This window comes from Pogona vitticeps, chromosome 11 (assembly GCF_051106095.1).
Source record: "Pogona vitticeps strain Pit_001003342236 chromosome 11, PviZW2.1, whole genome shotgun sequence".
NCBI classification, from domain to species: domain Eukaryota; kingdom Metazoa; phylum Chordata; class Lepidosauria; order Squamata; family Agamidae; genus Pogona; species Pogona vitticeps.
Window position 1 is genome coordinate 9,548,045 of NC_135793.1, and position 22,629 is coordinate 9,570,673.

A 22,629-nucleotide genomic window follows, 5' to 3' on the forward strand; every position below is an offset into this window, starting at 1 on the left:
ATCACCGGCGCAACCGAAACAAGCTGTGGAATCCAGCAGAGCCATCAGCCATTTTTGAATGGAAAACTAGTCTGGGCTTTCTCAGGGCTCTGGGGTGGTTTCCGTAGGCTTGGCTGCCAATGACTTGCCTGGCCCGGCTCCTGTGCCTGGAAGCAGTCCCCTGACTACCCCATTTCCCTGAAAATGAGATCTAAGCTGAAAATAAGCCCTAGTATGACACACATCCTGAACCCCACTTGCCTCTCTGGCCCCAAAGGTGTTCCCTGCTAAGATTTCTCCCCGGATGATGATGGCTCTCCTTTTAACGCAAAGGATGGCTGGGAAGAGCCTTCCTGTACCTTGTATAAATTACTGCTTGCAGGGAGTGTCAAGCTGGCTTATCTGGATGGAGCTCCCCACCCTTCTCACCCTCCTGGAGAGCCGGTGGGGAAATGGCAATGGGCCAAGAGTATTTGGGAGAGGAAGCCCGAGGCAAGGGGTAGGTGGGCCCCCTCTTCCAGGCTCCACCAGCCCCTTCCACACGCTGCTTTGCACCTGGGGCCGCTGGGCCTTCTCTTCTACGAGAAAGGCATCTGAAACTTACCAAAAAAACCTAAATGATCCTTCTTCCTCCATGCACCCCTGCCTTGATTTTTACTGCCATGAGACTAGGAGAAACAACCCTCCGAAATACCAAAGTGGAGGCCATTTTGTCCTTCAGGCTTCAGGAGGCCATCTTGTGTCCCTCAGAAACGAGGGCAGAAGCTGCTCTCTCTGCAGCCCTGACTCTTCCCCGTCCTGCCCTAATGAGCAGGGGGGATAACGATCCGCGTGAGTGGATCCCTGGAAAAGCCCTGCCCTGTATCTTTGGGACTGGGATCTCTGGCCAAAGGAGCCTATGGCCCCAGTGGCCCCTTCCAGCCAACGCTCTGGACCTCCGGGCTGTTCTCCTTCAGAGGGCGGGTTTCTGTTTCTTTTTTTTCTTTTTGGAAGGGGGGAAATCTGCTTTTTTTTATTATTTAAAAATATTTATTACGTGCCTCCATTTGCTGCCAAAAGGTTTCCCCTCCTTCAAATCTCGTGTTGGCCAGGTCAATGAGCAACTCTTATTCTACAGCACTCAACAACAACAACAACAGCAACAACTGCTTTTCAGGACCCTTGGATTGACCATGATATTCTTTTTTATTCCCCCCTCTACAAAAATCTCTCCTTCTGCGTTGGCTTGGCCCTGGTTCCCTCCCCTGTTCTTGGGAAATCCCTCTTTGCTTTCTCTTGAACCAGCACTTCGGTTCAGGGGGAGAAATCTTGCTTTTGATACAGGGGGGCTTCTGTTCTTTTTCGGTTCTTTGGTGGTTTAGAGTACTTTGTTTTAATTTTATTTGAAATCTCTAGGGGCTTCGTCTACCTGGCTTCTGAAAGGGGAAAAGAGTGGGCATTTTCCCTTCCTGTGAGCCTGGCCCATATGGGCAGCATCTGGTTGTGTTTCGGAACCAAAACTGATCATCGCTTCCAGTTTGAATTTAAGGCTATTTTGGGCCTTAAAAGGGGGAACCACATCTCAAGAGATCATCTGCCTTTTATCAGCACTGAATGTCTTTGAGGATACCCTGCAGATTAAAAAACGCTGTACAATTTAATTCACCATGTGCTTGTCCTCTAAACCAGTGGTCCCCAACCTTGGGCCTCCAGATGTTCTTGGACTTCAATTCCCAGAAATCCTGGCCAGCAGAGGTGGTGGTGAAGGCTTCTGGGAGTTGTAGTCCAAGAACATCTGGAGGCCCAAGGTTGGGGACCACTGCTCTAAACCAAGGCCATGCCAAATGTATAATCCACCATGGATTTTTCTCTGCTGAGGAGAAAGCACCAGCTAAAATTATGCAAGTGGGCCAAAGGGCCCCGCACCACATCACCTTGCCTCCTTCATCACCTCAGAATTCCTTCTTCCCCCACAATCATACATGTTGCATCATTATCTCCTTTCTTTCTTGTAAAGGAGCACCTTGGAAAACTCACTAGTCTACCAAATAATTCTAATTACGCTAGAAAGGGGTGAGTAACTTGTAGATCATGGTGGAGAGGGCTTTCCTTTCTCTGCAGCTGGCACAAAAATCAAATAGGACAGAAAGATCCATACCTCCTCCATCATCCTGCTCACTCCATGGAATTCTCAATCACCTATAGTGACTGGTTGTGTTAAATACAGGGCTGCAGTACCTGCCCAGCACTTTCAGATATTCAAATAGAAGAGAATTCTAGGTATAGAATACACTTCTGAGTATTCTCTACCTAGAAAACCCTGGAAAGGGTAATCATAAGTCAGAATTAACTTGATAGCACACAATTATTATATTTCAAATATTCAAAGCACTTTGCATGCATTATGTGAAGTCCTCTATAGATTTTGAACCCCTTCTGTGAAACCATGGGAAGGCCCCTTCTTTGGTTATGACAAACGGGGATATGAAATCAGGGAGAACCATCTGGCTGAATTCTGGCCTGCTTTTGTCTTAAAAAGAAAGGCAATTCTAACACTAGGTCAGGACTAATAGCCTGTTGCAAAAAAGCCTATACAAGTCTTCCCAGCTGACTCTGGGTGGGTTCTATGTTGCACGCCTGTACTCACAAGGGTTGCAAGGTTGGTCACAGCACAGATCATGCCATGGGGAGCCTACGGGAATTGGGGGGGAGGGGGCACTTAGGCCATGTCCCCTTCTGCTCTGCATTAAGGCAATAGGATACCTATAGGAACTCTAACCACAGAATCTCCTACCTCTCACCTAGCTAAACCTGGCTTTTAACCAGAATAGGAGGGTCCACTGGAAACTTTGTGCACCTATCTAGTGATGTGAATGCTTGGAATAAACCCAGAAAAAAACAGGGGGGGGGAATCAGCCAGTATATTTCATCCCTTTTGAATCAACCAATTTTTGTTGCTAGATAAAGAATGAGCATTCAGTCAGGATGTCAAGTAGGCTGACAGTAGGTAGCATAAATGAAGTGTTTGACATTCTGTTGTATATATAAATCAAGCGTTTGACTTTGTGTTGTGTATCTCTAGCATGAGCTGCAAAGTCACACATTCACTTTCAGTGAAGAATCTTGGTTCATATTCATCCAAGCGCTTCCTTGTGGAAATTCTGAAGAACAAGATGAGGGCATGCAATTGGGGGAAACAATGTGGAGGGTAGTTGAGATGAGCAGTTTAATTTCATCAGCCTCTGTAGATAAGTAGGAAGGAAATGTGCAATGCTTACACAAGATGTCACTGATCAGCAAGGGGGAATAGACTGAAGAGAGATTTCAAGGTTTCTAAAGAAGGTGACAGCCTGATCTACTCTAACTACTATGAATAAACTTAGTTGCTAGCTACTTGGCGCTTTCTATGCAAAGTTAGCTGCACTTCAAGTTACTCTCTTTTCCCACTTCTCAATACTCAAGTGAAGGGACTTATTTTTCCTGGACACTGATCTAAGAATCTTTACAGAAAGCCAATTAAGAGATATTAATTCTCAGGAGCCAAGGTTCATTGAGAAAATTTGTTTCCTGCTAGGTAGTAATGTAATGGGATTTTCAAATAATGTAGTAGCCAAAGGGACAGACTGTATGGATATTTATTTGGAAAAAAGGTAGATCCTTCACTCAGATCTATGACTGGCTTGTCATTTTAGCTTTGCTTGCACTGTCAGATGTTTAGCCTTCTAAGCATCTTGAGTGATCAGGTGATGGTAAATCATGTGCTACGTCTCTGTCCTAGAAGTGGGCTGGTAGTTTGTTTGCGTCATACAGAGACTGTGTATTGCTAGACACGCTGCAGTGTTGCTGCTTCATTTTCGTTCTTACTGGAGGCAAAATAGTACAACAGCATAACTCTTCAGGTTACCTGACTTTTCCTGGTAGATTGCACATTACCTGGCCAACCGAGTCTCCCCCCCCCCTTCTTAAAGAGACAGTGTGTTTTTCACTCTTCAGAGCTGTCCAACCTGGTGCACTTCTGCCTCCCTGTGTGTGGATCCTTTGAGTTTAGGGCTTTGGCTTTTCTTTGCATGGCACAATGTTTAGGACTAAAACTGTTCATTTTTTAAAGTGTTGGGTTTTTTTGTTGTTTAATTTCGTTTCTGCAGCAGCAGCAGTGGTGGAATTGCAGCACTAGAAGATAAACAGAACACCTGTATCCAGCAAAAAAACCACCCTAGAGTCCGTTTTTGAATCCCCACGTTTAATGTTCAGCAGGCTGTGGGGAACGGTCTTCTCTGAGGAAAAAGCAGATCAGCATCTTCCTAAAGATGATGTTGACCTGCTTTTCCGGTGTCTTCAGAGCAGATCTTGGAAAGTCACCCCCATCCTCAAAGAAAAGAAAAAGCAAAAGAATAAAGCTATATTCTTTTAAAAGAATATTTAAAACCATAAACTTCTGTAAAAAAGAAGTTAGAGCAACATCCAACCACTGTTAGGTGAAGGAAGACTTTTGTGCATTACTGTTTGCACTCTTATAAGTAACTTTCTAAGCTCTGCCTATTGGGCAAAAGGAAGGAAGGAAGGAAGGAAGGAAGGAAGGAAGGAAGGAAGGAAGGAAGGAAGGAAGGAAGGAAGGAAGGAAGGAAGGAAGAGCTGGTGGAAGGAAGGAAGGAAGGAAGGAAGGAAGGAAGGAAGGAAGGAAGGAAGGAAGGAAGGAAGGAAGGAAGGAAGGAAGGAAGGAAGGAAGGAAGGAAGGAAGGAAGGAAGAGCTGATGGTGGAAGGAAGGAAGGAAGGAAGGAAGGAAGGAAGGAAGGAAGGAAGGAAGGAAGGAAGGAAGGAAGGAAGAAAGAAAGAAAGAAAGAAAGAAAGAAAGAAAGAAAGAAAGAAAGAAAGAAAGAAAGAAAGAAAGAAAGAAAGAAAAGAGCAGGGTTCACACTGGTGATAGCATTTTTAGCTGCCGTTCAAATCCACTTTAGTTATTAGGCCATTTTAGGGTTTAACTTTGGCAACTGCGGCGATGGTTGAGTTACAGAACCAAATTGTCAATTTTTAAATGAAATTTATCATTTTCAGAATCAGTGGGAAATGAATTTAAAGGGAAAGAAGATAGCCCCCGGAAAAGCTGGGCCCAAAGCACGTTTTGCTTCTTGTTTGCATCCTGTATCACTAGCAAACTAGTTTCTCCGTAGGATAAGCACTACTTGTCTGCTATACAGTTAGGATCCCACGACACTGTTATGTATCTATTGTGGATCAACTTTCAGATTCCCCCTCCCTCGGTTAACAACATGAATGCTTTTAAATTTCTCCAGCTGTTTCTTTATGTTCATGCTACTAAGAATACCATTTTCAATCCTCTATATCCCATATTTAATAGTAATAAAATAATTCTGTGTCACCAGATCAATTCCAATTCATAGCAAGCCTTCCAATGCATAATGAGTTAAATTTTTCCGCACCCCATTTTTGTGACATGTTGTATTACGTTTCCAACTGCACACCAAAAGAATGAAAACAAAATCCATCTTGTCATAGACAGTCAGTGTAACAGATAGTCCTGCAAATCAGATTTCTGTGTTTTTAATGTTGAAGCTCTTGCATAGTTGGAAGGTACTAGCATCATGATTTTAAGATGCAGCTCCTTGAAGGATCACCTAAAGTCAGCCACAGAGAGCTGAGTAGGGTGCTATTCAGAGAGTCGCTGCTTTTTGCTCCTGCAATGTCCACCTAAGGAGGCCAAGCTGTCCTGGGCCTATTGAGCTTGAGAGCAACCCTGTTCTACAGCAAGGCATTTGCCCAAACATGACGAAAATTGAAGGACCTAAATGTGATTTAGTGGCAAAAGTGGCTTTACAAACATTTTTTAGACTGCACCTCCCTCAATAATTTTTCCATTGCCTCCGCTGGCTAGGGTTGCTGTTGTTTTGATTCCTATACTGCCCTCTAGTGCTTAGAGTGGCCAACGATGGTGAACCTGCACGTGTGCTACAGCTGGCACACACAGCCCTCTTTGTGGGCACTCGAGCCATAAGTCACTGGATTGCTACCGTGTTTCCCCAAAAATAAGACAGAGTCTTATATTAATTTTTCCTCCAAAAAAGGCATTAGGGCTTATTTTCAGGGAATGTTTTATTTTACAGTCATGTCATCTTCTGGTTGCTGCACAAGGGTGGAGGGCAGGGTTTCACTTTAAGTGGGGCTTATTTTTTGGGTAGGGCTTATATTACGAGCATCCTGAAAAATCCTACTAGGGCTTATTTTCAGGTTAGGGCTCGTTTTCGGGGAAACAGGGTAGCCCTGGCAGCCAAACCTGAGGAGGCGGCTACAGCCACGGATCTAGCATCCTAACAGGTGGCGGGCCAGGATCCAGAGCAGCCGGCGCTGGTGGTGGCAGGCCGACCAAGCTATAGGCAGTGGTGAGGTTGGGCACGACTGGAGGTGGGGTCTGGAGGCACCTCTGTGCCCGGGATTCTCCCCATTTTACTTACTTTGGAAGGGTGGAAGCCTGAGTCAGCCTTGAGCCAGGTACCCAAACCCACTGGGATTGAACTCAGGTCACGAGCAGAGGCTTGACTACAGCCCTACAGTTTGACCCCTGTGCCACAGGGCTGCTTTTGAACGAGATCTGAAAGCCATGATTGCCAATCATTGGCTTAGAGTATTAGGCTGGTACTTTGGAGGATTTAGGTTGTATTCCCCACCAAGCTGTGGAAATCACTGGGTGACCTTGAGACACCTACTCTCCTCTTAGCCTGACTTACCTGGTAGAGTTGGTGTGAAAGCAACATCTAGAGGAGGAGAACTATGCACACCACCTTGAGGGCACTGAAGAGAGAATGGGATTTTTTTTAAATGGTGTATGTCCTAGAGACAGATGAAGCAGGAGACAGGACATCTTCCCCAGGATAATCACAAGAAAACAAGGAATACCCAATGTGTGACTTTCAATGGCCAATTGGCCATCCATTTATTTCAGACCTGGTTAGCGAAAAGGATGTGTCCTGATCTTTTGTGCCTGAAGCGTATAGGTTTGCAGGTACATACATGTTTTTTTAAAGGGCTTTTCTTATTTTTTTTAAAAAAAAGTCTTTCCTTCAATCCTTCTGAAATAATTTTTTTATTTTAAAAATATTTACAAGTACAAAGTAATAAATACCTAGCCCCTGAATTATTATGCTACTTCTGGAAATTGTGCACAGTTTAATCGTGTGGTGAGATTAAAATCCCAAACTCATAACAACTCCCGCTGAGGTACAAGTGGGCACAAGGTGGAGATGGTGTTGCTAAGGGGATGCCGACGGATCAGAGCCAGGAGCCAAGCTGAGGGGAATCCTGGGGCTTGTCATCAAAACGAAGATGACAACGGCCTTTTTCAATCTCTGTTACGAGAGAATCTCAGATCTAAAGCCATGCTCCTTTCTTCTCCTTCTTTCTCAAAGGCTGTCTCTGAAAATGCTCCCGAGATCGAGGCAGGAGAGGTTTCACAGAAGTGGAGCTTCCCCACCTGAAGCTGGTCTTTCATCTGCAAAGGGCCCCTTTTTCAGACTGACCACCAGCTTCACTTGAACATCTTCCCAGTGATGGACATCTTCTGTAGGAAGAGACACTTGGAGCCCCTCGGAGCCAGATCCTCCCTCTTGATGGCGCTGTGCCTCTTCGCCTCGGTTCTGCTCTTGATTCAGAGGCAGCTGATCAGGGAGTGGTTACCGGCTGTGGCTTCCGCCCCTCCTGCTGCTTCATTTTGAGAGCCATCATAGCTCTCCGATACAAATCTGAGGAAGAAAGAAGACGTGGCTGACAGAATTCCTTCTCGGTTTTCTTCCCCCTTTTGGAGGGGCTATATCCAATGTAGGTCCCAAAGAGGGCTGAAGTGAATGGGACTTGCGAATCACAACCTTCTTAAGTCCCACTGATTTCAATGGGCCTACTCTAGTCCAGATTGACTTTGGGTAAATGCTGTATTACTTTGCTCCACTAGTTTTAAGAAGCATAAAAATGCTTAAAAAGAGACACAAAAATGAACTGTACACATATATAAATAACAGCCATTGTGTCTGTCCTCAGGCTGGTGCCCTCCAGATGTGTGGGACCACAATTCTCATTATCTCCAGCTAGCACGGGGACAATGGGGTTTGTGGTCCAGCACATCTGGAGGGCATTAGGCTGGATGGAGCAATGAAATGGACTTTGGCCGCATGACCACCATCATGCAAAAGAGCCCTGTTCTTTTTTCCAAAAGGTTTTTATTGCATGCTTCCCATTTCACCTGTCATCCCCGGGTTAATTTACTAGAGATAACACCGAGACAGAATGTTACATACATTTCTCCTGGTATTTGTGGTATCTTCCAATGTTTTACATTTACTTATCTGATCTAAGAGCCTGAAGACTTTACATTTTGAGGGATTACAACTCCCCAACTCATACTTTCTTTTTGATGTTATACAAAATACTTCTTTTTCTTTGGCTACCATTTCTCTTAACTCTCTATATTTTTACCCAAGACGTTAAGTCCCACTACATTCAATGTTGCATATTCCCCAGCTTTGCTGAATTCAAGCTTTCTCCTGGACCATTGTGAATGGCTTTCCTTAAAGCTAAGAATGTTAGTACAAAAGCTCTAATTCATTAAGATCTTATTAGTTAAAGGACCCAGTCTAAATAATCATCACGGGACCATCAAAGGACAAAATCCGCTCTTTCCTTCTCTACGTATAGATTTGATCAAGACAGCATGAAATAACTTTTTCTTATAATTGGAGTTTTATACCCTTGTGTTGTGATTTTCTATTCTTTCTTTACAGTTGAAAAGTACAGCAGAAAGAAAATATCTCCTTTGATAGGCAGGCTGTACATTTGACAAATGCATACACTTATTTTTCTAGAAAAAAATAAGCCCTACCATTCAAACAAAATGCTAAATGAGTGGTCCTTCGGGCCTACTTGCAGCATGCTATAGACAGACATGGCTGTCATTTGTTCTGGCAGTAAGGAAGTGGGACTGCCATCAGCTCCACAGAGGTGGAGTCCTATGCCTTTTCACAGATGCAACCTCTCCTATTTAGGAGCATAATAAAGAGGAGCAGATTGATACAGCTCTTAAAGGCTTGGGGATCTTGTAGCATCCCTCCAGCAAGTGTCAATCCTGCTTCCTCATCAGTCTGCCTGTCATTTGCCTGCAGTTTGTCCCAAGAAAGGCTTCAAACTATGAAGATGGTTTTGTACTCTCCCCTCACCCCCCAAATGCCATGGTACCAAGGGGAAAGGGCTCCTTAATTAATCCTTGCAGTAACCATTACGGATATATCGTGAGCCATCCCACAAAAACCCTCTCCCAGTGGAGATGCATGTACCAAATGTTCCCGAAACTGTCTCATTCTGTTGTGTCTGGAATGCTTCCTGGCTTTGTATTTTATTCTTCAATATCTTATTTTTCTTCTTTGTTTGCTGTCCTGGAAAAAAAAAAGGACAAACACACTGGAGGTAAGATCTGGGTGAGCAGATGTTGCACCAGCATGAGTCAATGAAACACATCTCTGTAATCAGTGTAGTGCCACTTTTTTTAAAAAAAAACATAGTTTGATTTGCAGTCATATTTATGTATTTTCTTTGTATCCCTCATTTCCATAAAATATGCCCACAACAGCAGGCATATACAAAATCCACAAAGGAAGTCACAGAACAGAAGACAGAAGATGCATCAAAATCAAATAAAGGGATATACAAATTGCAGTCAGTTAAAATATCATCAAACACAGACCAGAAAAGTAAATGATCCACCTATACAGCCACAAATGTGTCCTCCACACAGCTTTATTGGGTCCTATTATGGTACAGATATGATAGCGTTATTATAGCTTTCATTTAATTAAAATGCTCTTAAAACACTGCAAAAAAAAGTTCTGTGGATTATTTTGTTACCCCGCATAACATTATTTTGAGGAACATGAAAGCAGGGACCCATTTTTCTTACTCAGAAGAATCACACAAGGAGACAAAATGGTGCAAAGAAATAAATGTCAAAATCCTTGAGGTGGGTGGGAGAGAAAGATGGAACAGTGAGTTTCTACTGAGTGCTACAAAGCACTTTTATCTTTGCCAAATAGGTACCTGCTTGAAGGAGAGATGTTGTTACTCAGAGAAATGGCCAGGAAGAATTGGCTGGACTTCCGATAGTATAGTGGACCCTTGACTTACAGACGGCTTGACTTACAGACTTTTTGAGTTACAGACTTCTCTGGCCGCAAAATTTAGGTTTGACTTGCAGACTGAGATTTGACTTACAGACCAGAAAAAAACCAAAATGGAACAAAAATGGCCTGTTACGGGATTAATCGGTTTTCAATGCACTGTAGGTCAGTGGAGACTTGACTTACAGACTTTTTGACTTGAGAACCGCCTTCCAATATGGATCAAGTTCTCAAGTCAAGACCCCACTGTAGTCATCACTCTGACAACGACTCTAGATTATCTTGCTAATAATGGGGGATTAATTTGGTCAGCAGTTTATGGAAACTTTAATTGAGAACTGGCCATGGTGCTTAATATTTATTGCAAAAGTCTCATAGCAGCAGCTAACCTCCAATTCTCCTATCGAAGAATTGATGCTTTTGAACTGTGGTGCTGGAAGAGACTCTTGAGAGTCCTCTGGACTCCAAGGAGAACAAACCTATCCATTCTGATGGAAATCAACCCCGAGTGCTCACTGGAAGGACAGATCCTGAAGCTGAGGTGCCAATACTTTGGCCATCTCATGAGAAGAGAAGTCTCCCTGGAAAAGACCTTAATGTTGGGAAAGTGTGAAGGCAAGAGGAGAAGGGGACAACAGAGGACGAGATGGATGGACAATGTCATCGAAGCAACCAACATGAATTTGACCCAACTCCGGGAGGCAGTGGAAGACAGGAGGGCCTGGCGTGCTCTGGTCCATGGGGTCACGAAGAGTCGGACACGACTTAACACTAAACAACAACAACAAAAACCTCCAGGAAGGGCAAAGGTGCAGGGAGTGGTGGAAGGGAAAATCCTGTCCTCCCTCCCTGGCTAAGCTATATTATTATTATTTTTCTTTCTAGATGCATCGATCAGTGATAGCTTCTAAAAAGCATCACCAGCGTTTGTTCAGCAGACACTTGGACTTCTGTGGATACAGTAAATATAATTTGTAGTGTATTTTGAAACCTGGCTTCTCCTTACAGTCTCGTAAAGCAGGCTGTTACTACTGCTGTATAGGTTGGAACCTACAGCTAAGAAAAAGAGCCAAGCCAACCTCATCACGATATGGCAGAGGTGGCATTTTCTCAGAGGTCTGGTGCTATCCATCAAATCCCACTGACTCTACAGTTTTGCTAATGATGTCACAAACATGCAGTGGCCACCACATGGTTTTGAAAACCATCACCTCTGCTCAGCTGAGTACTGGAACCTTATCAGGGTTACCGAGATCGTCTGCCACCATAGCCTCCCTTCAGCTTTTTCTGTTCCCTTTGGGTTTTCCTGCTAGCCTCACTATAGTCCTATAGCCTGCGTGTTATAGTGGTTAGAATTTTTGAGTAGGACTTGAGAGACCTGGGTTCAAAATCCCACTCAGCCAAACTGGAGCGATCTCCAGCTCTTGAATATCGGGATTCACATAAAAAGGCAAAGCAGGTCGAAAGAGCTTGCATGACTGAAACTCTGCTGTACTTTGTTGATGCACTTCTCAGAAAGCCATCCTTCTATATTGTTATTGCTTTTGTTTGTTTGTTCATTCTTACGACATCCATTGATCACCGTGGGAACCTTTACCTAGGACACAACATTAATCTCTGCCACTTCATGGCAGTTAGCTGCTTTTGCAACCTTTACAGACAGCTGCAGAGTTCAGATTAAGCAAATCCATCACCCCTAAGACATCACAGTTACCACGTTTAATGATTAAGATCCATTTAGCTTTGTTCCCAAACCTGAGTCCTCCAATGTTCTTGGACTGCAACTCCCAGAAGCTGTTACTAGCCCAACTAGTGGTGAAGGCTTGTGGGAGTTGCAGTCCAAAAAATGTCTGGGGAGCCAGGTTTGGGAACCAATGATTGTTGTTATGGATCCATTCAGCTACCCACATTTCTGGACTTCCTTTGTGGACCTCATGCCATGATGAACCCCCGTATGTCAAAAGGTACCAATAGAGCATTGCTATGGCTGCATCTATTTCTACCACTTGTAAGAAAGGGACGTTTACCTGGCGGGGGCAGAGATGTTTCCAGAGCTCTGGGGTTCTCTTGGGCAACCTTGTTGCTTTGGAAGAGGCCTGTGATGGCTCCCACTTTGCTCCTACCTGCTGCTGCCGTTGTGCCATTGTCAGGGTCAACTACGGCATTCTCAGGTGGCACCAAACTTTTCTTCTTCACCTTGGCCTTGGCTTTCCCCTTCCTTTTCTTGGGTGCCGTTGATTTTTCCTCTTTCTGTTTTTTTTTTAAAAAGCCAAACAAACAAGTGTGTGAAAGCGTTATCCTTAAGTTCAGTTTCAGAATTTGCCACCCCAAACGCTCCTGCTCATAGAGGGTCTGTCACCCCCTAATGTTCTTCCCTGCAGATGGATTGCCACCCCAAATACTGTATTTTTCTGTGTATAAGACGCCCGCCCACTTTTCTAATCCAAAATAAAGAAATCTAAATGGGGCTTAGCAAGTGTAAGGGGAAAGGGATCAAAGCACTGCAGGATCGCTTTGATCCCTGCTTTCCTCTCCACTTGTTTTTGTTCTCTCCTCAGCTTACTTCTGCGTATAAGACGACCCTCAATATTCAGTCCAAAAATTTTAGACAAAAGTATAGTCTTATACATGGAAAAATACAGTACTTTATTTCCCTTATTGGTGAACCATTTCAGTGGGGCTGGGCTGTGACATGGTTACCCTATTACTTACATGCCATGCACAAAAGAACTGACTTGCTACCATGGGTTCCCTCTTGAAGTCAGTTTTTTTAAAGAAGGAATGGCTCAAAGCATCTGTCCTGCTCCAATGGTCACCCTTTGCTGGTGGGGTGGGGTAGACATGGCCTCAAGGAGGAGCAGTCATGGCTCACAGTTTTAACAGTCATAAATGGCTGAAGTGCAAACCTTCACTAGAATCACCCACGCCCCACAGGAGAGTCCAAAAAGGCAGCTAGCAGCATCAGTGATCAACTCTATATCACCGTTAACAAACTAGCGATAGCAGTTTTGCTCTCTAAGGGAGCAAGTCTTTTGTAAAGCTATTAGTTCTTGATTCCCCATTTGAGACGACCAAGCCACCCCGACATTCTGCAATAACAGCACAGAGAGTTTAGAACAATAAATGGTTGCTGGAACAAGGACATTTGTCTGCTTTCCTTGGTGAAGACTGCAGCTAAACTAGAGGAAACAAGGAGGCCTCTGTCTGTCTGTCTGTCTGTCTCTCTCTCTGTGTGTGTGTGTGTGTGTGTGTGTAAGAGAGAGAGAGAGAGAGAGAGAGAGAGAGAGAGAGAGAGAGAGAGAGAGAGAGGAGAGAGATGGTTGACGATGTTATTGTCTCACAGTCAATGTGCATTAAAAGGATCAGATTAGCTGCAGTGATGTGGGTTTCCTGGAAACTGTTGGAATGGAAAATGTGCCTATTACTGCCCATGCTCTTAAATCAATGATGATCTAATTCAATATCTTTATTTGTATTAAAAACACTTTTAAAAATAAGCTATTGCAATTTTGCTGTTGTTAATGTACTGTCTATGGTGACTATATGGGTTAATGACTTCCAAAAGGTTTCATCACTAACAGCCCAGCTTACGTCTTTCAAACTCATGGCCCTGTCTTCATTTAATGAGATCTTCTTTTCCTACCACCATCCACTTTTCCTACCATTATTGTCTTTTCCAGTGACTCTTATCTTCCCATGCTTCATCCAAAGTCATTTTAGCTTCTAGTGAGAATTTAAGTTTAAATGCTATACAAATATCTCAATATATTTTCTGGCAGTTGTTAAATTGAAATATGTTATTAGGAAAGGAAATAACAGTCTTGGTAGGGGTTTTAATGTAGCTGAAACATGATATACAAACAAATTGAAAGTCTGGATTGGAAATAGTTTTTACTGGCACATCTATAAATATTTCATTGGCATATTTGTACATAATTTAAAATGGCACAACATTATAGCACACTTTCTTTCCCTTACACTGTATTGATTTAAACAAAAACCCATCACTGTGCCCATGCTAGTATTTATTTATTTATTTATTTGGTTTTTATACCGCCCATCTGGCAGCCAAGGGCACTCTGGGTGGTTTACAAGGTAAACAATAACAATGACAGAATAAACAAAAGTATACAACAATTGCCAAATAAAATGTAAGAAATGTAAGAAATTGTTACTTTATAACAATAAAGTACACCGTATGGGTTAATGACTTCCAAAAGGTTTTATCACTAACAGCCCAGCTCAATTCTTTCAAACTCAAGGCTGTGACTTCTTTTAATGAGATATTCTTTTCCTACCGCCATCCACTTTTCTTGTCGTTATTGTCTTACTGTTTGGTGTAAAATAAAGTACACAATAAAACATCATGAGATAAAATAAAATGAGAATAAACTAAAGTAAGAATAAGAACATGGCGGTAGGTTGGATGTTGAGAGACTGAGATAATATCCGAGAAGGCCTATCTAAATAGCCATGTTTTTAATAGCTTGTTAAATTCCCAATGAGGGGGCCAGGTGGATTTTGGGTGGGAGACTGTTCTATAGTTGCGGGGTGACTGCTGAGAAGGCCCGGTTTCTGGCGGTCACTTTTTGGACCTCTCTCTGGATCAGAACTCTCAACCGCCCAGCCTGTAACGATCTCACAGGATGGGCAGATCTAATCAGAAGGAGGCGCTCTGCCAAATATCAAGGTCCTAAAGCATTTAGGGCCTTGTAGGTGAGCACCATCACCTTGAAACTGGTACGGAAGTGAACAGGTAACCAGTGCAAGGCAGCCAAGGTGGGAGAGGTGTTGGTATTTTCTAATCCCACTCAACAACCTGGTTGCCGAGTTCTGGACCTGCAGAAGTCTCTGTAGCAGCCCCAAGAGCAGCCCCATGTAGAGGGCATTGCAGTAGTCTAGTCTCGAGACTACCAATGCATGAACTAGCGTGGTGAGGGACCCGGTGTCAAGGTAGGGATGCAGCTGGGCCGTCTGCCTTAGATGGAAATAGACGGAACGGACCACTGACACGATTTGGGATTCCATAGACAGCAGTATGCCCAAGCTGCACACCTCATCTTTCACGGAAAGAGTAGCCCCCCTGGAAGGAGACGGAGGCGCTCAGACTGCAGACACTAGGCCCCCCCCACTCACAGAATTTCCATCTTCTACAGTTTCAGTCTATTATCCCTCATCCATCCCAGCCCAGTGTCCAGACAGCGCTCAAGGGATGAGATGGCATCCTCTGCAGAAGGGTCAAAGGAGAGATAGAGCTGAGTGTCTTCTGTGTATTGGTGACACGAAGGCCCTGAATTCCTGATGACATCATATAGATATTAAAGAGCATCAGGGAGATGACTGACCCCTGCAGGACTCCACCAATGAGAGCCCACAGAGCGGACTACACCTCCCCAAGCTGACCTTGTTGGGGGCAGTCCTCTAGGAAGGACCAGAGCCAGGCCAAGGCCTGACCTCCGATCCCCAACCCAGAGAGCCTCCCCAGCAGGATACCGTGGTCGACAGTATCAAAGGCTGCTGACAGGTTGAGGAGAACCAACAAGGACGTTTTGCCCCTATTGGCCTCCCTCAGAAGGCCATCTTGCAGGGTGACCAATGCCGTCTCCATTCCTTGACGCGGCCTGAACCCAGACTGGAACGGACCGAGGGCGTTGGTTTCCTCCCAAAGCACCGGAATATTTCCAGAGTCACCATTAGGCAAAGTGGGACAGTTGCTCCAGGTGGAAAACTCTAGGAGGTGGTGTGTTACCTAAGACGCTTGGCTGCCTCTAAGTGTGAGGGAGGATCATGTCCCATCGCTCGGGTTGAAGATGGGTTCAGCTGCTAGCCCAGCTGGTCTTTGTACACAGAATGGGAGAAGGCGTGAGTTTATTGTTTGCCTCAGGTAGCGAAATAGCTGGGTCAGAATCCTGTTCGGAAAATGCAGAATGGAAGGACAACTATGCACACAGTTTCACCTCGTTGTCGTTCACACAATCAATGGTGTACCGGTTGTGGAATCAGGTGGGTGACCCTGTGTCTGTGGTTTTTCTCAACTTCATTCTGCCCACTGGGTCAGCCCAGCTTCCATAAATACAGGCACTTCCTTGCGTTATCCCCTCAATAAAGTCAATTACAGCTTTGGGTTTGGACATCAAGAATACTGTATAAGGAATGTAAAATCTCTCAGATTTTGATCTCATCAACTTTCTTGTGATCACATCTTCATTTTCCTTCTGTCCTTGTTTCATATTAGGTATCAGAGTCTTTTTTCCCCCTCCACACATACTTTCCCACCATTTTTCTAATATGCACATTTACTTTCACATGCTTAACATATTTTCCTCCCTGTTTAAGGCCTGCTTGTGCATATTATTTCTGTTGTATGTATTCTAACTATAGTTGTTACCACAATCTCTTGAGACTGAAGGATGCCTTCAAATTCTATACATACTATTTTAAAAATATGCGTAGCTATGTTCTTACATGCCCCATAAGCCTCACAAATGTGCTAGTTCTCAGGGCACATTTCTTCCTGGACGCTGGGAAAATGCTAGTTCCATCGAGATTTCCCAAATGTGATTTATTTTCCCCTTGTCATATATTGTGCATTTTCATGTCCAATTTTCTTGGCATTGCATCATTCATAATCTCACTAATTAACGAAACAAAGCAGTATGGTCCTAAATATGGAAAATGTTTAATTGCATCACTGGTTACCTGTGAGACCATATTCTCAGAGGGATTGGAAGGTTGGCTTTCCTCCTCCACCTTTGTATGTCCTCCTCGTCTGATCTCCCTTCTAGAAAGTGATTCCCTAGTGATAGAGAGAAAGAGAGCGAGAGCGAGATTGATCCTTATGATTCCCATCAACCAAGCTCCCTGTTCTTAGATAGATTGGTCTCAAATCTATACTCAACTACAGATCCGCTGATGGCCCCTTTAGACAGTTGCTGTGTGTTGGCCTTGGCTTACCATTTGTAAAATGGGAATAATTTGCCTCACAGGGCGATGCCCTGGCAGGTATACTGGGCTAAACCAAAATTCAGATAGGCTGCCAAAGTAGCTAAATTCTGTGCTGCTGCAATCAAAATCCGTGAAGGAAAGGTTCCACCTAAAGCGCAGCTATAATATCTGTAAATTGGTGTATACCAATTTGGTATAATGATCACACGTGCTCTGTGAGTCTCAAAGTAAAAATTCTGTCATTCTATGCAAGCTGCAATAGTCCGTAGATAAGGCCTATGATAGGGAGGGTGAAAATATTTAGTAAGATGTATGAATGTAGTTTTATATACAGTATATGTATATAGATGTTTTTAGTGTTTTTAGATTGATTTTATGTCTCCTAATTTAAATAATGTTCCTTACTTTTGCTGGTCAATGACCCTAATAAAACATTTATTATTATTATTATTTGCCTCACAGAAGTGTGAGCAAATCAAATAAGAATTGTACAACATCTTTCATCTGCAGTATAATTACGAAGCATAGCCAAGACTATGGGCTTTTATCTCTGCTTAGCTTTACTTCAAACCAAGCTGGCCCTCTTGGTTGTGTTAATGTGATGCCGATCCAAAGATAAATTGGCACCAGGCGCCCTCCCTTCCACTCTGTCTGTGTAAAGTAGCAGGAAGAAAATGGAACCTGGCTTCCTGTGTCCTCCTGTTCCGGGATTTCTGTGCTTTCCTGGACACCTCCTCCTTGAGTGACCCTTCTTGCTCTGGGTTGTCCTCCTGGATGCGTCCACACAGGGCAACATAGTTGTTGGCAATGGTGCGCAGGAGCCAGTGAAGCCCTTGAACAATGGTCCAGCACTGGATTTTGGGGAGCCTCTTGGTAGCCGAACAAGGCTCCTGTGAAGATGAAGACGAGGAAGGCTCAGAAGGAAGCCATGGCATGTGAGGGCAGGAAGCCCTCAGCCCCACACAGAATCCAACATTTTTGTGTTATTTTAATGTACGCAGAGGTCGTACCTTGTAGGCCCATTGGAACAGCATGGAGTGTTCCTGCAGACAACCTGGCATTGAACTAATGAGGGCAGTCTGTGGGTTGAAGATCGAGATTCAGCCAGTAATGGGGTCAGTCAGGGCTCAGAAGCAAAGTGTGCTGCTTATATACCACACCACAATGCTTAAAGCACTCTCTGGATGGTTCACAATTTAATTATGCAGGCAACACATTGCCCGCTCCCAGACAGCGGATACTCAGTTTACTAACTTCAGAAGGATAGAAGGCTGAGTCAGCCCTGAGCCAGCTACCTGAGACTATTGGGATTGAACTCAGACCATGAGCAGAGTCTTGAGTGCAATACTGCAGTTTAACCACTGCACCACAAGGCTCCATTGAAGGTTGGAGAGCCAGGATGTTTTAATTAGTAGGAGCAACGATATCATCAGTGACCTCACTCAGGCTTCCTTCTGCTCTCGGAGCTTAGCTACAGTCCTCCTAGTAGCTCAGGTCTGATATGTGTGTGGATTTTCCAGAAATCCTGTATTGTCAAGGTGGATAGCTATGGAGGGTCGGAGGCTGCATCAACCCCATCTTCCAATCCATACTGCACTATTTCCACCCCTGAATTAATGTGTTGCATTCTCCCTCTTGTGATCATATGTATCTTTGAACAGCTTAATCTTGGAAAGGTGGTCAATACCTATTTGTTTTACAAAAGACATGGACAGCAATGAAAACTACTAGAACTGGTCTGAGAGCTAGAGCAGGGTGATGGTTTCACTGTTAGACTAGGGATGCAGGAGGCCTGGATTCCAGTTCCTGCTCTGCCGCGGAAACTCACTGGAAGTGGCAATAGTAAGTCACTTCCTGAACACCTCACATGCCTTCAAAACTCAGAGTCACCTGCAGATGTATGATTGCCAGAGGTTCTAGTTCTGCAAGCCATACATAGTGCTCTATTTATAAATGGTTTTATTATGCAAACTGTGTATCTTTTTACTAATTTATCTCTATAAGGTTTTATTGTTTTATATCTTTCAGTATTATGTAAGATGGGGTTAACAACCACTAATAAACTATTCAAAACTCACAGTCACCCTAAGTCAACAAATGATTTGATGGCACATCACAATAGAGCTGTGATGGATCAATAAAGATCCCTATATTTTTTTTTAATATTTGGGGGCAGAGTTATGTGATATATGATAAATGCTTGGACTTAATAATTTACTGCTACGCCCCTAGAGGACACTGAATGTGAGAACACTATGGATTGATGATCTCAAACAATGGTAGTGCTCCTTCATTCCAGTAAAAACTCCAAGGTATGACAGAGAACAAAGCTGCACAAAACTTTTGATAGCAGCATGAAGGTGATCAAGAAAGACAGGATGTTCTGGTTGCCTTGAGCGAAGAGGACATTCTCATACTTACAATCCGACACAGCGATTTGTTTTCGTTCGCCAGCTTCTCCAAAGACAGGCACTCGATGATTTCGCAAGGCAAGAGGGCATCCACTTTGTCCTGTTTGTTGGCCAGCCTTGACCCATCCGAGGACAATACAGGAAACAGTACCCAGCAGGAAAAGAGAAAGGCAACTTGCCATAAGTGAAAAGTATGCTCACAGTTGGTAGGGCTTTACTGCTTAAAATGGCGGATATTTCACCACCCAGTTATACAAAGCACAGCTCAACTCTGTGGATTGCTACTCAAGAGGAGGCACCCCGGAAAAAGCCTTCTTCCTGTCTGAAAAGCACAGCGCTCCCATACAACAGCTTCGCTGACTTTTAAAACATAGCTCAGTTATATTTGGGTTTCGTGACTTGAAATACCTTCTTAGCTTTGATAAGCATGCAAAGGACAACTGATGAAATGTGTGTCCAGTGGGAGATATCTAGTCCAGAGGTCTCTCATCCTTGGCAATAAAGATTGCCAGATCTTTGGGTACTGGATTAAATCTCAGAGGACTGCTTTGTGTTTCCAACTGTCCAGCTAGAGACATACATTCCAGGGCAAGCAGCACCAGAAGGGGCGGTGGTGCTGATTTTTGTGTGTGAGGTGGCTTCAGCGCCTTAGCATCCACCTCTACTTAAAGCTGGTGGGTTTACGTGGCTAGTCCTCTTGTATCATTTGGAGAAAAACACATTGCAAAGCACCCGTGTCACAACTGGCGAGACTTCTTGCTGCGCCAACCCTAGGAGCGAGGGCACAGAGCTTGGGAAAAGGTTCCCTCTGAGTAAGTTTTCCACCAGTCCTTACAGAGCCTAGAAAATTTCCACCTGTCTCAGGTGTGAAGTTGGTAAGGCTGCGTGGAACATGAGCCCTAGCAGGAATGGTAGCAAGCTCTTCAGCTTCTTCTTAGCACATCTTGTCAGCTGGTTGGTGACAGGAAGATACCCCTCCCTCTTGGCTCTGATTTGCCCTATCGCCACATTCATTTTGATTCTGAGCCCATATTTCTGGATTCCACTTGTGCGCATTTCCACAACCAGTTCGAGGTCCTACCAACCCTTGCCTGCTCTGCATTGGACACATCACAAGGGTTATAAGTCAGCCTTGCTGTATCTGAGAGGGGCCCTCTTGTTCATTCATGCTCCAAAGACCGACCCTGCAGCACACAATACTGGAGTTAAGCTGCCCAAACAATTTAGGGATGCTTGATGTGAGAGCAGTAGACATTGGTTATCTGTTGCGCTTACGTTGTGCTTTCACCAGTGCTCAATAGACATAGTCTAATATAAGGCTCAACTAGAGTAATCCCACTGAAATGAATGGGACTTGTCAGTCACAGTGTTAAGTTTCATTGATTTCAGTGGGTCTATTCTGGTCAGCACTAACTTTGGGCTTAACTCAATATGTGCAAATAAATACAAAGTACCTTATAGTCTTTGGTAACCTTTTTCAGAAAGAAGCCAAATTTGGGCAAGGACTTCAGCGTTGAAATGTCTTGCTCCTCAGAAAGACGGGGTGAGCATAGTGTTTAGTGTATCACAACAACAAAATGATGACCTAAATCCAACGTAAATGTTTAGTCACAACTAGAATAGACCCATTCAATCAATAGGACTCATATGCTGATCCAATAGTGTATTGTATGTCTTCTCTAGTTGGGACTAACAAGTGAATCTAAGATATTGCTATTGATTAACTTCCCAGATCTTGGAAAGTAATTTTTTTTAAAAAATGGTTTCAACTTTCCCAAAATAGTCAGCATTATAATTATGATTTTTTTAAAAAGTGATTCTTTACTTTCATGTTACTCAAAATCTTTACCTTTTCAGTTATGTTGAAAAACATCAAAAAGTTACAACCTGTGATACAAAACTCATCAGATTTAGTGAGGTCACATTCCCTCTGCAACTAAAAAATAATTAAACTAGAATGTGTTACACTGCAAAAGGAGCAAAGTTATTCCTTGCTGTATACAATTTGTAACTCTGGATGGTTTCAGATGAAGTTTTTTTTTTTACATTAACAATTAGAAGGCACTTCACAGATATTTCCTGTTATCCTTAAAGGATTTCCTTAAGTAAGAAAAAAGACAGTCGTATTGAAACAAGAGTTTAGGAGTACAGTAGATGGAAGATTATGTCAGGTAAACCTCTGTAAATGTCAATCAATGGGGAAAGGCCAAGTTGTGAAAAAAGCCATCTCAAAAACTTCCCTTATATCATTGCAAATAAAAGGACTTAATTGCTAGTAGCTTGTTATTTGCAATGAGTTATTTTTAAGCTCAGTTTTGTCCTCTCTTTAAACTGCCACATGGATCTGACCACAAGCTAGAAATAGATATAACATTCCTCATTTTAGACCCAGCCCTTTAGCACAGAACACGCTAGAATAAATTAAGAGGCAAAGAGATGGAGACTCTCACAGTAACAGAGGTTTTCCTGACACTTTCGAGTGCCCCAGAACCCGAGAAAGGGTCTTCTTGGCCTCTTCCATCCGGGCCCCATCTCCAGAGTCCAGCACAAAGATAATCCCATGAGCTGTGCTATAGTGGTCCTTCCAGGCTCGTTGCCCTCCATCCACGTCAACGAGAGACACCTCAAACCTGTCCACTCGAAGCTCAGTCTGGTTGGGCTTTGTGGTAGGGAGCACCTCACAGGAGAGAACTGCAAGACAGAAAGCAGGCGACAGTAGCCAAAAACAGACATAGTCCAGGTGCCAGCTAATTTTGTTTCTCCCTCTTAATTTCCAGTAGATGCACAGGACACTGCAATGCTTAAACATTTAAGTCTTGAGGTACATGAGGACACCTTCTGTTGGAGTCTTTTCTCTAGAGCTGATTTTTGTTCGGAAAGCTAACTGACAATTTAAATCTTCCAACTGGAGGCTCCGATTGCAGAAATTAACGTCCTTTTGGGATGTGCTGTGGCACCAAATCCCACCTCTGCTCCCTGGAAGGAACAACGGGGGAGACAGGAAGCTTCCGGAGGGGACAAAACCTTCCAGAAAATTATAGATGTTGGTTGTTGTTTGAACTGAGATGAGCCCCACATCATGTGGATGATAGGGAAGCTGTTCATGCCATCAGCAAAGAGCCAGGCACAGTATGGAGAATAAACG

At 43.7% G+C, this 22,629-nt stretch overlaps 1 protein-coding gene across 3 annotated transcripts in view; it reads right to left on the reverse strand.

The window, feature by feature from the left end:
* Positions 1–6,876: 6,876 nt before the first annotated feature.
* Positions 6,877–22,629, reverse strand: part of ARL13A (ARF like GTPase 13A) — a 41,624-nt gene continuing 25,871 nt past the window's right edge. For 2 of the 3 annotated variants that reach the window (XM_078380624.1, XM_078380625.1), the window contains exons 7-13: positions 21,935–22,175; positions 19,495–19,600; positions 17,755–17,963; positions 16,828–16,924; positions 12,156–12,378; positions 9,292–9,390; positions 6,877–7,710 (exon numbers count right to left, since the gene is read on the reverse strand). In XM_078380624.1, the coding sequence (XP_078236750.1) occupies positions 7,631–7,710; positions 9,292–9,390; positions 12,156–12,378; positions 16,828–16,924; positions 17,755–17,963; positions 19,495–19,600; positions 21,935–22,175 (1,055 nt within the window). In that variant the 3' untranslated portion in view covers positions 6,877–7,630. The remainder of the gene's footprint in view (positions 7,711–9,291; positions 9,391–12,155; positions 12,379–16,827; positions 16,925–17,754; positions 17,964–19,494; positions 19,601–21,934; positions 22,176–22,629) is intronic. The other variant, XM_078380626.1, reaches the window with a different exon arrangement.